Source organism: Triturus cristatus, chromosome 9, assembly GCF_964204655.1.
Source record: "Triturus cristatus chromosome 9, aTriCri1.1, whole genome shotgun sequence".
NCBI classification, from domain to species: Eukaryota; Metazoa; Chordata; class Amphibia; order Caudata; family Salamandridae; genus Triturus; species Triturus cristatus.
Window position 1 is genome coordinate 169,618,692 of NC_140592.1, and position 17,285 is coordinate 169,635,976.

General features: G+C 48.6%; 1 protein-coding gene across 1 annotated transcript in view; it reads right to left on the bottom strand.

Annotated features, from left to right (window-relative positions):
* Positions 1-17,285, bottom strand: part of DENND6A (DENN domain containing 6A) — a 252,677-nt gene that overhangs the window by 66,061 nt on the left and 169,331 nt on the right. The window contains exons 13-14 of the mRNA XM_085624672.1: positions 8,927-8,992; positions 6,081-6,145 (exon numbers count right to left, since the gene is read on the bottom strand). Coding sequence (XP_085480798.1) covers positions 6,081-6,145; positions 8,927-8,992 — 131 coding nt within the window. The remainder of the gene's footprint in view (positions 1-6,080; positions 6,146-8,926; positions 8,993-17,285) is intronic.

Here is a 17,285-nt window from a genome sequence, read left to right on the forward strand (position 1 = left end):
TGTAGGACTCCCTCGTATCCCAAACCTCCTGAAGACTGATAATATTATAGGAGATGATCTTCTTGGGCCACCCTTCATCACCCATTTTTCCCCTGTATCCCAGCAATGTTCCAGCTTATCACTTTAAGAACCTTTTGTACTCTAAAGACACCTAGCCTTTCTGGTTTATTGTGCTCGCAAGCCAGTCATACGCAGTTTGTAATAATTGTAAATAAAATAGAGTTGGTCTGTACTTTTTAATGTTGAGAGACCTTGATAATGGATTTAAAAACGGTTTCCTTGGGACAGCATATACATTACAATAAAATGTAAAATGGATTGGTCTGACCAAGAGTCACAGAGGAATAGCTCAAGACCTGCTTCACAATAGTCATCTCTTGGGTAGGAGACCAAAAGGTGAGCTACACTGAACTTGAGGAGATAGAATCTCATCTAGTGATTAGGTAGAGAATAGAGGTAAGACTCCATACGATCTATACTTACTAACATATGATAGGTAGCCACTCTTATTTTAAAACTCTTGATATTCTCTTATCCTTTTCCACATATTGAGAAATTCTGTTTTTAGATACCCTTTAGCTAAGCCAATGATGTCCCATGGTCTATTAAATAGTTCAGGCCTCCCTAGCATGCTAAACTGTTCTTTAATATATGTAAGCCATGGTATTCTGTGCGCATTTTCAAGCCGTAGACAATCAGTAAATTATGTCCAGATTTAAAAGTGTTTCCTCTTCGGACCAAATGGACTGCGACAACATGAGTGGGTCTATCTTGATACGGTCTTCTAAATATGATAGGCCGAACTCCGTGTGACAGGCATATGCGAGAATACTGGTAGAAATAGATAGCAGTCTTCTCCCAAACACGTTCTCAGTAGTCTGCAGACGTGAGGTATTACAGTATTACCATATGCCTGCACCATACAGCATAACAGAACAACAACGTGCTTTGTAGATACTAAACATCACACCTAAGGTTTTGGAGCCTAGCTTACCTGCGAACCTAAAGAACGGCCTCGGTTTGTTGAAACTGGAGTTTCCTGATTTTTGTTAGATGGGCCTAAGTGCATTGGTTATCAAAAGGTAACCCCAAATATGTCAAAGGTGGTACACAATGAAGCTTGTCACTCTTAAAAAAGAGGGTTTTTCAAATTAGGGGGGTCCATAGACTATAGTATGTGACTTTGTTATATTAGTTGCTAATCCTAGGTCATTCATTAACAAAACAAATCTATCCAGTAGGAATATATGTCGATAATTCGCAAACTAAAACAATGCATACTTTTACAACGTTGTTTTTAGTTCGCAAGTACCATTACAGCGCATTTTTCTATAACGCATACCATTACTTCGCATTTGCTTTAAAATGCATATAAAATGTCTGTACAACGGACCCCAATTCCCCGCATAGATTTACAACGCATTTTTTAAAAAAAATAGCCCCCCAACACTTCGCTAATTTTTACATCCATATACACTACCCTACATAACACTTACTCCACAACACTACCCTCAAACACTACCCTACACTACACAACACTACACTACCCTAAACCCTAAAACACTACCTCCTACACGACCCACCCCCTTCCCCCAGTCTGCTCCCTACACTGAAACACTACCCTACACTAACACCACAACACTACCCTAAACCCTAAAACACTACCCCAAGCACAACACTGCCCCTACCCCCAGTCCGCTCACTACACTGAAACACTACCATGCACAACCCCCGACACTACCATAAACCCTATAACACTACCCTACACTTACACATCACTACCCTACACCCTAAAACACTACCCACAACACGACCCTGCCCCTACCCCTAGTCCGGTCCCTACACTGAAACACTACCCTGCACGATTCCCCCTCCCGACACTACCCTACACTACACAAACACCACAACACTACCCTACCCTAATCCCTAAAACACTAACCCCTGCACGACCCACAACACTACCCTAAACCCAAAAACACTACTCCTCAAACACAAACCGTTTAAAAATACACAGCCCCTCTTACCTCTCTCTCCTCGGTGCACGTCCCTTGTCCTCGGCTGCAAGCGTTGTCAATCAAAGGCGGTGATGACAGCAGAAGTGGCCAAAAAGCCCCCAGCCAGCACACAGGAGCCTGCCGATCCGCACCAGCGCCCCTCCCCTACTTGCTCCAGCTGCACCACTCAAGGCCCCACAGCTCACCAATCCATAACCTGACTTTACAAAGTCAAACTTTACATCAAGATGTCAACAAACAGCAACGACACCCTCAGCACCGCCGAACACATGCACTTCCAGATCCACATGACTACAGACCTCCAGGACCCCGGCCTCAATTCTGCGACTCCATCGCCGACCTCATCAGCACACACGCGCTGACCTCCACCGACTACATCCTCCTCGGAGACCTGAACTTTCACCTGGAGAACAACAACGACAGCAACTCCTCCACCCTGATCGACAACCTCGCCAACCTCGGACTGAAACAGCTCGTCATGACGCCAACCCACAGCGCCGGCCACACGCTAGATGTCATCTTCTCCTCAAGCCCCCACGTCGCCTTCAGCCACACCTCCGAACTCACCTGGACAGACCACCACAGCATCCACTTCTCCTTCCGAAAACCACTCACAGACCACCGCACCCTACAAACCCCCCGCCGCCGCGGGGGCATAATCACTTAAGAACAACTACAGACAAACCTCGCACGCAACCCTCCGACGACCCAAACCAACCCAAATGAAGGTGCACTCGCCCTTGAATGCTGGATGAATGACTGCGCCAACACCGTCGCTCCACTGCAAAAACCCCACCAACACAGACACTAGCAGAAGAGTCAGCTGGTTCACTCCGGAACTCCTCAACTCCAAACGCACCTGCCGGAAACGGGAAAACATATGGCACAACGACCAGACGCCAGACAGCCGCACTGCCCACAAAGACGCCATCTGCAACCACCACCACCTCATCAGGGCCGCCAAAAGAACCTCCTTCACAGACCGCCTTGACAACAACACACACAACAGCAAGGAGCTCTTCACCCTCGTGAAGGAACTCTCCAAACCCAACTCCAACGCCAACAACATCCCACCATCGCAAGCCCTGTGCGACTACCTCGCCACCTTCTTTCACCAGAAAATCACCGACATCCACGACAGCTTCAGACCCCGGACGACCCCTGTCAACCACACTGCACTGAACCCACTGCACCCCACCGCCCACGACACCCTGACAACCTGGGCCAACGTGAGCATCGAGGACACAATCAAGACCATGGGAACAATCCACTCCGGATCCCCATCCGACCCTCTCCCGCACCACATCCACAACAAAGCAAGTAAGTCCATTGCTCCCCACCTGCACAAAATCATCAACCTCTCCTTCGAGACCGCCACCTTCCCTGAGAGCTGGAAGAGATCAACGCCCTATTGAAGAAACCCAAGGCGAACCCGAGCGACCTCAAGAACTTCCGGCCCATCTCCTTGCTTCCGTTCCCAGCAAAGGTCATCGAGAAGATAGTAAACACCCAGCTCACCCGGCACCTCGAAGACAACAACATCATAGACCCGTCCCAATCAGGATTCCGCAGCAACCACAGCACCAAGACCGCCCTCATCGCCGCCACAGACGACATCAGGATCCTGCTGGACAACGGCGAGACGTGGCCCTCATCCTCCTGGACCTCTCCGCCGCCTTCGACACCGTCTGCCACCGCACACTACGCACACGCCTCCACGACGCAGGGATCCGTAACAAAGCCCTGGACTGGACCACCTCCTTCCTCTCCGGCAGAACTCAGAGTCTGCCTCCCCCCGTTCCGATCCGAGGTCTCCAAGATCATCTGTGGCGTCCCTCAAGGATCCTCCCTCACCCCGACACTGTTCAACGTCTACATGGCACCTCTAGCACGCATCGCCCGACAGCACAACCTCAACATAATCTCCTACGCCGACGACACTCAGCTGATCCTCTCCCTCACAAAGGACGCCCTCACCGCCAAATCCAACCTCCACCAGGGAATTAAGGCCACCGCCGACTGGATGGAGGACAGCCGCCTCAAACTGAACACAGACAAGACGGAAATCCTCATCCTTGGATCCAACCCCTCCGCATGGGACGACACCTGGTGGCCCACATCACTGGGGTCCCCCCGGACCCCACCGACCACGCACGCAACCTGGGTGTCATCCTCGACTCAAAACTCTCCATGACCAAACAAGTCAACGCAGTCTCCTCCACCTGTTTCAACACCCTCCGCATGCTCCGTAAGATCTACAGATGGATTCCGACTAACACGAGGAAAACAGTCACCCAGGCCCTAGTCAGCAGCAGACTCGACTACGGAAACGCCCTCTATGCCGGAGCCCCGTCCAAGCTCATCAGCAAACTACAGAGAGTCCAGAATGCCTCCGCACGCCTGATCCTCGACGTCCCGCGCCGCGACCACATCACCCCCCACCGGAGGAACCTCCACTGGCTCCCAGTCGACAAAAGAATCTCCTTCAAGCTCCTGATCCACGCACACAAGGCACTCCACAAAACCGGCCCAGCCTATCTCAACAGTCGACTCTCCTTCTACGTACCCAACAGGAATCTCCGCTCCGCTGACCACGCCCTGGCCACGGTCCCACGCATCCGGAGAACCACTTCCGGAGGCAGGTCCTTCTCTGATCGCGCCGCCAAGACCTGGAACACCCTCCCCCTCGACCTGCGACAAACCGAAGACGTGCTGACTTTCAGGAGACAACTCAAGACCTGGCTCTTCGAACAGTAACAGCACCACCCTCCCACACCCCCCCAGCGGCTTGAAACCCTACTGGGTATGTAGTGCGCTTTACAAATAATGTGATTGATTGAACTAAGAAATCTATTCTGGTAATAAAAACAGCTCTAAAATAGGAATAAGGTTCTTTTTTTAAAGTGCAGTTTGAGCCCAAAAATCATCTTCGTACTATCACAATAAGTCATAATTGGAAAGATACCCTTTAGCAACAAAGAACATATATTCCCAGTTATTTTTTTTTCTTCCTGTTTTAACAAACTTTATTGAGTACCAAAAAGTGAATACAATGTTTCTTGGCAAGTACATTACGCCATTTTCGTTTTTGTTTTGCAATCTTAAACAAGTATCTTCTTGTTTGCAGACTAGTTTGTTTGGGTGTGGATGTCAATACACCATGGTACAGTCAATACAACTGTGAAACAAGTAGTGTGTGCTTATAAGGTACAATGTTATCGCTTGGAGTGATTGCATTTTAAAGCACATTTTGAACAGTTCCATTAACAAGAACCCCCCCTTCCCTCCCTCCACCCTCCCTTCCTGGTCTGCCTTTTTTTGTATGACGTTCAGCCTAGTACATCTGCCTAGATAACTTTTGCTACCACTTGCTGGTGGTGTGCGGTTTGGGTGCTGATAGGGCCCGTAAGAAGCCGGTGTCTCGTGTTATGTAATGAATTGGATACGTTATGGAGTAAGGGTGACGAGTACGGGTATAAGGTCTATCTTTCTAAAATCTTCCAACATGAGGTCCCATTCCATGGAAACGGGATGTTTCCTTAGCCCTATCGCTTCCTCATGTCTAAGTGCCGCACTCTCGGCCCCACACCATCGGATCACATCTTCCTGCCACATAGTTAATGGGGGGCATCTAGGGGATTTCCATCTCATGGTGATCTCTCTTATAGCTAATATAAGGGCGAGGTCTAGAAAGCGCAATTGGACCCTCAAGGCGCTGGTACGCTTGCGGAGACCCAGTAGACATTCCAGAGTGTTGCCATGAATTGTTAAATGCGTAGCCTCTCCGAGTGCTCTCTGGATCTCTCTACAGTAGACACGGAGGTGGGGGCAAGCCCATAGCATAAGGGCAAAGCCCGCCTCCTCTGCCTTGCATCGGGGGCAGCAGTGCTGGGCCTCTGAGAACATACGCTGTATTCTCTTTGGGGTTAAGTAGGACCTATGTAGTACCATAGTTCATATATTCCCAGTTATCACTTTATTCAATGCAATTATACATTTTCTTCACAGCAAGTTCAACAGTTTTGAACTGTATATGTTGTTTTACAATAAGACAGTACAAATTACCTTCTGTAGTTGCTTTATTATGTCTTCATCACGGTTTAGAAATGATTTATAAGACGAATAGACACCTAATTTTAAAGGAATAAAGATTAATGAAAACGGTCAAGATTACAACCTCTTCTTCTACTGAACAACAATCTGCAAAGAAAGTGAAGACTGAAATGTGACATGACGAAACACAAATGGCCTTGACTGATTGTCCTTCAACACAATGTAAATGAAAATATTTAGTGTTGCACTGTTGACAGCAGTGAAGTTTATTCACACAAGAATGAATCTGCATACTTTTTATATCTCCCATAATAAATTTCCTCTCAGTTTAAAAGTGTAATAATGAGTTAAATACGTGATTATCCAAGGGCATGTCTAGGCTATGTAGAACACTTGTTAACAACTCCCCAGAACCTTTACTGACACCTATTTGCAGTGGCGGCTTCTCCGCTAAGGCTTTCAGCAGTGGAAATAAAGGAAAAATAAAATGATATTAACTTGTTATCATTGTTTTTGTTCCTGCTGCGGCCGCTTGGAGGGGCGGGGCTGCACTGCTCTCAGAGCAGGGGGAGGAGTAGTGGGCACTCTGTAAAGTGCGCATGAATGCTTGGCCAGGCTGTCTCGGGCCGGCCAAACAGTAATGTGCACTTTGCATGTTCTCCAATCAGACTGCATTGCAGCCTGGGTGTAGAACAAGCCCAGGCTCCCATTCCCTGGCTGAGTGCCGAAACACGGCACTCATCCAATCACAACAGTGCATTGCAGCGTTATTATTGGCTTAGAGAACCTTGGTCGCTTCCTGTTCCGGTCGCAGCAGAGGAACGACGACTAGGGCCAACGAGGAGAGACGCGTGAGGAGGTACGTTTTACCCCACCCCATGCCCTTCGCCTCACCACCCATGATCCGTGCCAGTCGCCACTGTTTATTTGCACAGTGAGAACAGGACATCGGAGAAATGGAGGACGAGGACTGGAAGGAAAGCAAAATGAAAGCTAGGCAGTCAGTAATATCAGCACAGCTACACCTCATACAATTTAAATACTTCCACCGAATATATTAAAGGACAGAGAGGCTGTGGAAAATAGACAGGGGAATAGAACCTATGTCTTTGAGGTATGATTACAGAAGAGGTACATTTAAACACACTGTTTGGGAATGTTCTAAGAATGCCATCATATTGGTCAGAAACAGTCTTGACCCTCGAGCATGTTCTGCAACTTCCCATTGAGAAATTTAAAAAAACTATTATCCTAAATATATCACAGAGCTAGGGACGGCAACAAGGGGCAGAGTATGTTGACTGAAATTGGATCAACTGTGGCCAGGAGAGATACACAGCTCTGCCAAGTACCACGCATAAGGCGCTAGGCAAACGCATTTCAGTGTGGTGGTCCGCATCACCAAACTGAAAAGCTTGGTCACGCATTTATAGAGCCTCCTCAGCTGTCAAGCTGGAGCGCTGCTTAAGTACAACTCACTGCGCAAAGGTCATAGCTGGCCTGGGCTGGCTACAATGTTTCACTGAGTTAACACAGCAAAGTCACTGACGTCATTTGAGACCGAGTCTCATTATTTGATTTGCCCAATCAACGGCCGGGCCACGGCATTCAGTTCAGTTTACAGATTTTAATGAACCCGCGTGACTGCAGTGCACTGCTGGTGTAGCCATGAATGCGGCTCGAGTCAGAGTCCTGGACGTGGCCGCGCACTGTTCAAACTAGCGGGCAGGACGGTGCAGGGGAGAGTTCTTGGGGATGGCCGGGTCGTACCGTACCATAACGGCTCTCGCTCAGAGCAAGTGCCACTACTACTCATTATTAATCATTTGGCTTCCAAAATGTTTCTTTTTCTTTAGGAGAGCACATTATCATCATGCAGCCTGTAACTTTAGTTTAGCGGAGAGGCTGCTCACCTCTGCATTGCACTGTAAGCAGACAGTCTGCACAAAGTAACTTATCAGCCAGGAGCCCCTAAAGTAATTGTGAAAGTTACACAGCTCAGAGCTCTGAAGTCACTGACTGCACAAGAAGTTGAGTTCTGTTCAGCGTCACGAAGGTGGCTCAGGCCCGTGCACCACTGGCGCCTCTCACAAGCACCGTTACATTTCTGATTCTTTGCATTAGTTTTCATATCTTCTAGAGTTTCTCGTTGCTCAAATGGGTATTTTTTGCCCCAATATTTGTCTCCCTCTTCCTCATTGTTTGATTTTGCCCGTGAGAACGTGTCACTCGTGCACTGAAATTATGAAAATCTCACACATACGTAATCTGAACCGTTGGCAGCTATGGATATAGCGTGCCATTGGCAGACTCATGCTGATTTCTGACTGGTTAAAAAGGATTGACTATTATGAGATGGCTGAGAAGTCAGTCTATAAATCACGGAGGTGTCCTTAAAAAAATCTGAACACACCGGGGGTGTGGGGGTGGGGGGTGGCATGGTGGGATAATTTCAGAACTTTGTGAGCGGTTCCTCTAAATGTAACGGTATGTTAAAAGGGTGCGTGGAGGAGAACTGAAGGAGAGGCATGTGGGGGAATGTGAGATATGTAAGTTGGGGACTACAATCTGTCTCAATGCAGATGCGGGGAGATGTGCGAGTTTACTGTGCTGTGTATGCAGTTGTTTATTCTTACCAGTTGATTTCATAGATATGTCAGTGTAATGTGAAGAATCAATTATGTGTCAAGTTTAAAAAATGACAAGAAACAGATCTTTTAAAAAACAAAAAAAGGGATTATCCCTAACTCACTCGCCCCACCAACTGCAAGACATGTTATACGTAAACATAATAACCGCTACAGTTTTATTTATTTTACACTCGAATTGCAATAAAAATGTATTATGAAATATATTACCAGGCTTTGAATCCAATGTCTTTAAATTTTTCAATTTTTTCACTTTAACTTGTTTTGGAATTTCACCTGTATGATAAAATGTCAAAATGTTACACACACTATTTAACAGGGACACAAAATATGCCTCAATATCGCCAGTGCATTAGCCACAATTGATTCCTATTCTTTCGTTCCATCCAATAGTGATCATCTGGGTGGCAGATGCATGCAAATATTGCTGGTCACTTTAATACAAAGACTATTTTAAAACAGGATCTACAAATGCAGTAGCCCACAGATGCACAGAGAAAAGGGTTTACTGACCAAACAAAATATATGCGAACCCCACAATGCAACAAAGACAATCATCAGAAATATTTTGATTTGACTCTGAAAACAACATTTCAAACAGACTCAAACCCTAACACAGCAACATTTATCATTCAAATGCAGGTTATTTACTTTTTCATAGGCACATTTTATAGGTTTTATTGGAAAGATGTACACGCGTAAGACGGTAGAAAGTAGCATCCATTTCACCCCCTGCAATTCACATCTCGCCCAAGGATCCCTCAGCATTACAAAGTACATTTCCCGATGTATTTGTCAGTCCATAAACTCCCCATCATCTCCCCCCATATCTTCTGATGTTTCTTGGGACAATCTCTCACCGCATAAACCAGCTCTTTTTGTGTGGCGCACCAATCCATGGCAGCCCTTCAGTCAGTCATGGAAGGCAGGTTAGGAGAGATCCACCTGCAAGCGATATCCCTTTTGTAATGATTGTTGCCATACCCACTAGTGCACAGACCACCTGTGTGCCCCCCCCCCGTCCTCCAGGAGACCCAGCAAAGCTGATCCATGCGATAGTTCGATGGGCCTCTCTAGCACTTGTGCAATGATGTTACCTATTTAATGCCAGTATATGGCAATGTATAAACACTGTATATCGAGGGGGTGTGCAGTTCCTAATGAGAGGGGCGGGGAAAGGGAGGTCTTTCTTCATGATGCCCTCACACACCCCGAAGGATGTCATGCTTCATCATTGGGCCAAGCTCCTCATCGGGCCGGCGCTGCAATGCCTGACGGGCTCCGGTAAACTAGGCTCTTTGGCCGAGATCTTTTGAAGAAGCCGTAGGGTGCGTGCCGGTGTGAGGGCTGGGTAGTGCACAGGAAGGTGGGTTAAAATAAGTCTAGGGCTGTCCTACTATTATATGTTTTATTACTGTGGTAGCTCAGGCTTAATTAAAGATTGTGGGTGCCCTAAATGGATGTAATGTTCCTACAGGGCTGTCGTGGTGTAGTGGGTCAACATGTTTCGTGCTTACTTTGCCCCTGACGGGTAAGATGGCACTTCATCAGGACTAAGAAAAGCTAAAGGTGAGTGGTGCACTACCGCTGGTCTGGTTCTCGTAATTTAGTCTGATGATCAGGCACAGTAGAATGTACCCTAGTAGACTTATACCGGGGTAGGAGACCTGCTGAGAATATAAATGAGGGGGAGGGAGAAAGGGGAGAAAAACAACCAATGTAGAGTTAAGGCAGGCGAGATACATCTCGGCGGGGTGATCTTTTAATGGCAAATACAAGTATTATTCAACAGGGTAGATGTTATGGTGAGGTTGCAGGCGCATTCATATGTGGCTTGTTAGCATCGTTGCGGTACCCAAGCTTCTCTATGGCAGAGTTGGTTCGTTGTGCCGAATGATTTATTAGCACGAGTGCGCCCGTGTGCGTTAAGTCAGCCTATTATGGCAGCTAGGCATTAAAACAGACATTCGGTGATCAAAATTGTTATACCTAGATTGAATCGTATGCTAAAACTACAATCATACACGTATGCGGTAGAGTTGGTTCGTTGTGCCGAAGGATTTATTAGCACAAGTGCGCCAGCGTGCGCTAAGTCAGCCTATTATAGCAGCTAGGCATTAAAACAGACATTCGGTGATCAAAATGGTTATACCAAGCTTGAATCGTATGCTAAAACTACAATCATACACGTATGCGGTGAAGCGCACACACTTGCACTATGCTGGTGTATGTGACACAATGGGTATATATGTAGCCATTTTTTATGCCCAAGCAGCGACGGACCTGTGTGGTACAAGGTGCAAAAAGTGCCATACCACTGCACCCTGTGGAAAAAATCAGCCCCCATAAACCAGCATTGGGAGCAAGTGGGTGCAGTGAGGATGCCTGCGCACCCAAAGATGCTGTGGTGTGAGGTAAGTCATGTGCAAATAGTTGGGCTGAACTAGTGGCACCTGGGAAGAGATCGCAATTTCTCTTGGTGTCATGAATGCCTCTCTCCATTTAGTATCAGCCAAGGTACCCAGCCAGCGCTCTCATTTATTTCTAAGATTCCGGCAAGGTTCAGGGGCATTACAGCCCAGTGAACAATATATCTGCAAGAATCCACACCAAGGCGGCCCATCAATAGCTTGGCCTCCATCTGACTGAAGTCTGGGAGGTGCAAGTGTGGAGGCTGGTAGCTAGCCAAGGGGTGCCAATATCTGGGAAACGGAGTGTGCGATGAATGAAAATGGAGCTGTAGGTCTTGGAATGATTTCATATGCGAACCACCCCAAATTTCCCCTAGAGTGATGATTCCTATTCTGCCCCATTTCCCAAAACCCTCCAGTCGGGCAGTCTGACACCCAGTGGCCATTCCAGAGGCAGGTTTGCTGTGTCAGCTTTTTTCCCACCTCATAAACCTTGTTGGCTGCCCGCCAAGCTAGAAAAACCATCTTTGTAATCTTCAGAGTACACAAGGGTATGAGGTCACCATATAACAGACCATACACCTTGTTGAGGCCCAGAATGCGTAACTCTAGCCAGTAGACGATGTCACTCCAACCCCCAGTTACCCAGTCATTGATGACTGGAAGATGAGAAGCCCAGAAATAGAGCTTAAGCTCTACAGCCCCTAGTCCTCCATTGTAAACCCATCTCTGGCACTTTTCCATAGAAATACGTAAAGATTGATCCCTCCAAAGGAAGGATCAAATCAAGGCTGCCACCTCGGTAAACCAAAAATTAGGGATGTGAAATGGGAAGTTCTGTAGTGCATACAGGAAACAGGGTAGTACAATCATTTTTACCAGTGCAACCCACCCCAGCATGTTAGCGGGAGTTTAGAACAATTCTGGAGGTCTATTCTAGTCTTGTTAAAGAGGGGAAGTAGATTAAGACAATGCAGGAGGTCTGGCAGAGCGGATATGTGTATCCCTAGGTACTTAAAACTCAGGCAACCAAAGGGAATAGTCGTCTGCCAGGTGATGGTGTTGCCGCCCCCTGTATCGGAATCAAGAGGTATTCTCAAGTTAGCCCAGAGTCCAGATGCCTCTTCATACACCATAAGCATTTCCAACACCCTAGCTTCCGAAGCTCGGGTAAGAGAGGAAAAGAACATCATCGGCATACAGGGTTATCCTGTCCTCTGGAAATTCAGGCCTGTCCCAACTCTGCACCAGGGAATCGAAACGGATGATCGCGGCTAGGGGTTCTAAAGCCAGGGCAAAAAGGAGGGGGGGGACAGTAGACACCCATGCCAGATGCCCCGACTAATCGGAAAGGTACATAAAATTACCCCATTGATGAGATCCTGTGTCGACAGCTCCCGATACAGGAGTTTGACACACCCGCGATACCTGGGCCCAAATCCCATGCACTGAAGAACCTGGTCCAAGTGGGACCAGTTGATCCTGCTGAAGGCCTTTTCCAAGTCAACAAGCATCAGGGACAAGGAGAAGAAGTCAGACAAATCATGGGCTCAGGCCAAAGCGGATGCCGTGCCTGGTACCTCGGCTTGGCATGAAGCCACATTGATTGGGGTGTATGACAGCCTGCAGGACTCCATGTTGTCTATTCGCCAAGGTCTTGGAAAAGATGTTTACATCTGTATTAATCAGAGATTTAGGGCAGTATGCAGCACATTGATCTGCTGGCTGTCCCATTTTAGGGAGTAAAACGATGGGGCCAAGTCTAGTCTAGGGGTTATGCCCATTGTTAGGTCTTGAACTGCACTGCTATTTCTTCAGCTGTTAGGGGGAGTCAAGTTCAGCCCCTTGGATTCCCATTAAATGTGGGAGAGATACCTCATTGAGTAGCGGCTTGTCCTGTTCCTGGTGCGGTTGAGGCACACAGGTGACAGTAATAGTCTGGAAACTGATACTGCTATTTCAGTAGAAGTAGGCACTGGTTACCCAGTTCGATCAGTGATACACAGGATTCAAGTTGGCAGGGTATGCTCAGACGTGAGTCCCTTGCTCACTTTGCCACTGGATTCAAGCAAGCCTGGCTGAAGACGGCTGAAATGCCAGAAACCGGTCCTAGGAAGCTTGTATCCGGTCCAGGGAAGGCATGGCTTGGCAGTTCGGGCTGGACTGTTCCCATGAGGCACAGGGTCAGACTGATTTGGATATGGCCATGTCTGAACTGGGGTGGCATAGTGGGCTAAAGAACGGTGATGGATCAAACCCAGATCTGTTGACTGGGTGTGAGTGTTTGATTGGTTCTGATGCTCCGTCCATCACCACCCCCTTTTGTACCGCTTTGTTCGCCATAAGTTGGCAGGGTATGCTCAGACGTGAGTCCCTTGTTCACTTTGCCACTGGATTCAAGCAAGCCTGGCTGAAGACGGCTGAAATGCCAGAAACCGGTCCTAGCAAGCTTGTTTCCGGTCCAGGGAAGGCATGGCTTGACAGTTCGGGCTGGACTGTTCCCATGAGGCACAGGGTCAGACTGATTTGCATATGGCCATGTCTGAACTGGAGTGGCATAGTGGGCTAAAGAATGGTGATGGATCAAACCCAGATCTGTTGACTGGGTGTGAGTGTTTGATTGGTTCTGATGCTCCGTCCATCACCACCCCCTTTTGTACCGCTGTGTGTAGAAGATGCATAAGGGTGGGCACGAAGAAATAACCTTCGCTTTGTTGGTTTTCCCTAGAATGCAAGGGAGACAATGCTGGGAAGTTTCTCACATGCTGGCTCAATTCCTGGAGTGCATATAATACACTTTCTTCATGTTTAGTGGTCGAACAGGCAGCGGCCTCTGCCTGGGGCCAAACCGGGGTCCATAATCGCACAAATCTTAAACTTCCACAATCTGGATCTCATCTTGCAGCAGGCAAGGCTCACGTTGGATCTGTTCTACGATTCCCATCATATTATGATCTTCCCAGACTACACAAAAATGGTCCAACAGCAACGTCTGTCCTTTACCCCCTACTAAAGCGCGGCTACATGACCTCAAGATTCATACATGCTCCTTTATCTGGCCCGCCTGCAGATGGTTTTCAATTCCAGCACTTTTTTTTGACAATCCGGAGGAAGTCTTAATGTAGTCAGACGAACAAAGGACCCTGAAGCCACATACCCCACAGCGCAGAAACTCCGACTCTGATGGGAGAGTCCAGCCACTCACAGCCAAAACCCACAGACAAACAATGTCAATCCAGGTCTACGTGGCACTCCAAAAACAACAAGAATGACCAGGAGAACGTGCCGCCCAAAGCAAAATGACATCCCTGGTCCTACAGACTGATCACCCCCAGAAGGTAGCCTTGATCCTCTCAATACATACATGATTGAATTCAGGACAAGTATGGGCCCTACACACGGGTTTGCTCTGGACAACCCCCGTTACAGGGCTTGGGACGTTATGGGGACTTTGGGGATCCATTGGGGAGACTGTAGCCCGCTTCACAGTTGGTGGCGGGATGCAGTGCTTCCTGCGATAAGATACTTCAGCTGTTTTGAGGTAATGGGGTGAGTTGGGAGGGGGTGGGGATGTTATACATGTTTGCTTCGATAGAACACACATTTGCTGCATAGATCAAAGGTCCCTGAAATCAAGCTCCCCTGTGCCATCCACTATTGTGTATCGCTCCCCAAAGTACGATAGCGACAGAACTCGTAGCATACTCCTCCAGGCAGTTACATATAGTGAGCTTGAATACGAGGGGCATGCTGAACAAGATCAAGCGAGGCGCAGTGCTTCGTCAATCCAAACACAAAGGTGTTTTATTGCAAGACACACACATACTTGGCACAAAAAAACCCTGTTTGGCCCGATATGGGTATGTACACACATTTCACGCAGGGTTCTCGGGGTGTGGCCATCCTGATACATTGCCGGTCGAGTTTACGCTGGTGAAGAAGTGGGCCGATATACATGGTAGATACATATTTGTGCATGGGACTGCTGCCGGGGAACACGTTGTGCTCGGTAGCATTTACGCCCCCCTTGGTCAGAGCTTTTAGACCACTTGGTTGGGATTTGGGGCGCCCTGCCTGACGGGCTTGCGGAGGTTGGTGGAGACTAGAATTAGGTTATGTATCCTGAGATAGACAGGTGGCGCCCTGCAGGCACTATCACGAGACCCCTCCCCCCTCCCATTCATCTCTTGATAGGCCCGAGCTGACCTCCTTTTGGTGTGGCACCTGCAGAGCCCAGCGTACCATGAACATATCCACAAAGCGCTCTGAGCACATATCACATAATAAAGGGACGGTGTCCTCTGCCTGTATCCTGTGGGAGGCAATGAAGCCCACACTGCGGAGAGTGGACTTTTTTCTGTGTGGCGGAGCGCAAGTGGGGGAGACAGTCGCTCATTCAGTTAGAGGCGCAAATCATGACGTTACAGCATCTGGCTTGAGATGGGGGTGCAATGCATTGCCAGCTGCGCCTTGTTCAGCAACAATACCAGGGCAAGCTCATGGACGAGGCGTGGGGTGCGTGGCTCACCACACAGAGTAGAATTTACCAATGGGGCGACAAGTCCGGAAGACTCCTCTATAGGCTATGCCAACTGACGCAAACTTACACTCCACTTCCAAGAATCCGCGATTCCGATAATGCACTAGTGATGGACCCTGCAGGGCTTGCTGATAGCTTCGCAACATTATCAGTCCCTATATACAGCTCGCAAGGTTCTCAATGCCCTCGTGATTGCACAGTTCTTTGATGATATTCCTCTGAAGGCCCGCTCTGCAAAGACTCGGAGATACCCCGAGGCCTCTTGACACTGAAGGAACTGACCACTGCACTGGCTGATCTGCGCACTGGGAAGTTACCCGGCCCCAATGGCCTCCCCAGTGAATTTTACAAAGCCTACATGGCCCAGCTTGGCCCTCATTATCTAGGGCAGCCCAGGCCGCATGCATGCCCCCCAATGGGAAGCACGCGGAAATCGTTGTGTTTCAGAAGCCAGGACAAACTCCGGAACTCCGTGCCTTCTATCGGCCAATCTCCCTCTTAAACAGAGGCTATGCTTCTCACCAAAGCGCTCACCACCAGACTCCTGGCCTACCTCCCTGACATGATTCACCCAGACCAGGTGGGTTTTATGCCTTGGCGTGCCACACGACAACACACGTCAAGTCCATAAAGCGATTGCTGGGGTCAATCGCCTTCATCGCCCAGCGGCTCTTCTTTTGGCCGACATCGACAGAGCATTCGACTCAGTCAGTTGGACTGATCTATTTATCCTCCTGGAGCACTCAAATTTCGGCCCCAAATTCATATCGTACATACGCATGTTATACCATGGACTGACTGCATCAGTCCTCAGCATTCGATCCTGTCAACCGATCGAAGCTTTGGCAGACCATGTTGTCCATAGGAGCTAGCCCAGACATTGTATGCTTCTTGAGAGACTTGCATAGTGATACCAAGGCGGTGGTTCGATATAAAAAGGATCTGAGAGTCACCCGCCAGCTAACTATTGAAAGAGGGGTCCCACAGGGGTGCATCTTGGCCCATTTTCTTTTTAACTTGTACATCAATAATCTGGAGCAAGGAGGAGGAGCCAAGATGGCGACCGGGACGGCAGCGTAGGCTCCCGGCTCCGTGAACCTCCACATCCCGCACAGATATCCTGCATGTGATCCTCAGCCTGCGCTACATGCCCGTGTTGGTGATCGAGAGCGGCAACCGATCGTGTGATCCTGAAGCTTCCAGCGGCGGTACCGCCCGAGAAATGCTCATTTGAAGTTTGCGGCCTGTGCAGCCCTGGAGCCGGGACCTCGGGTGGACAACGTGGCCGGGCGGCAGTTTAACAACAGCGGCCATTGGTGACCGGGTGGAGTCGGACTGCCGAAGCGGCGCGAATATTGGCCTGAATCTCGCAGTGGTCGCTCCTATCACCGAGGGTAGCGTGACGGGTGCATACCCGGGGTGATGATTCCAGGGGTTTATCGGCGATCGCCTGGACCCTCGCCAGTGAACTGATCGGACGCGGCCTGTGGCTCGTCCCGATTTGCGCGGGCTGCTCCCGGTTTTCGCGGACACTGGCCCAGGGGGAGAACGACTGTTACCTGTGGCCGCACACTGTATACACATTTTGCCTGCCTCCGGACCTTTGTTTGCAGGGATA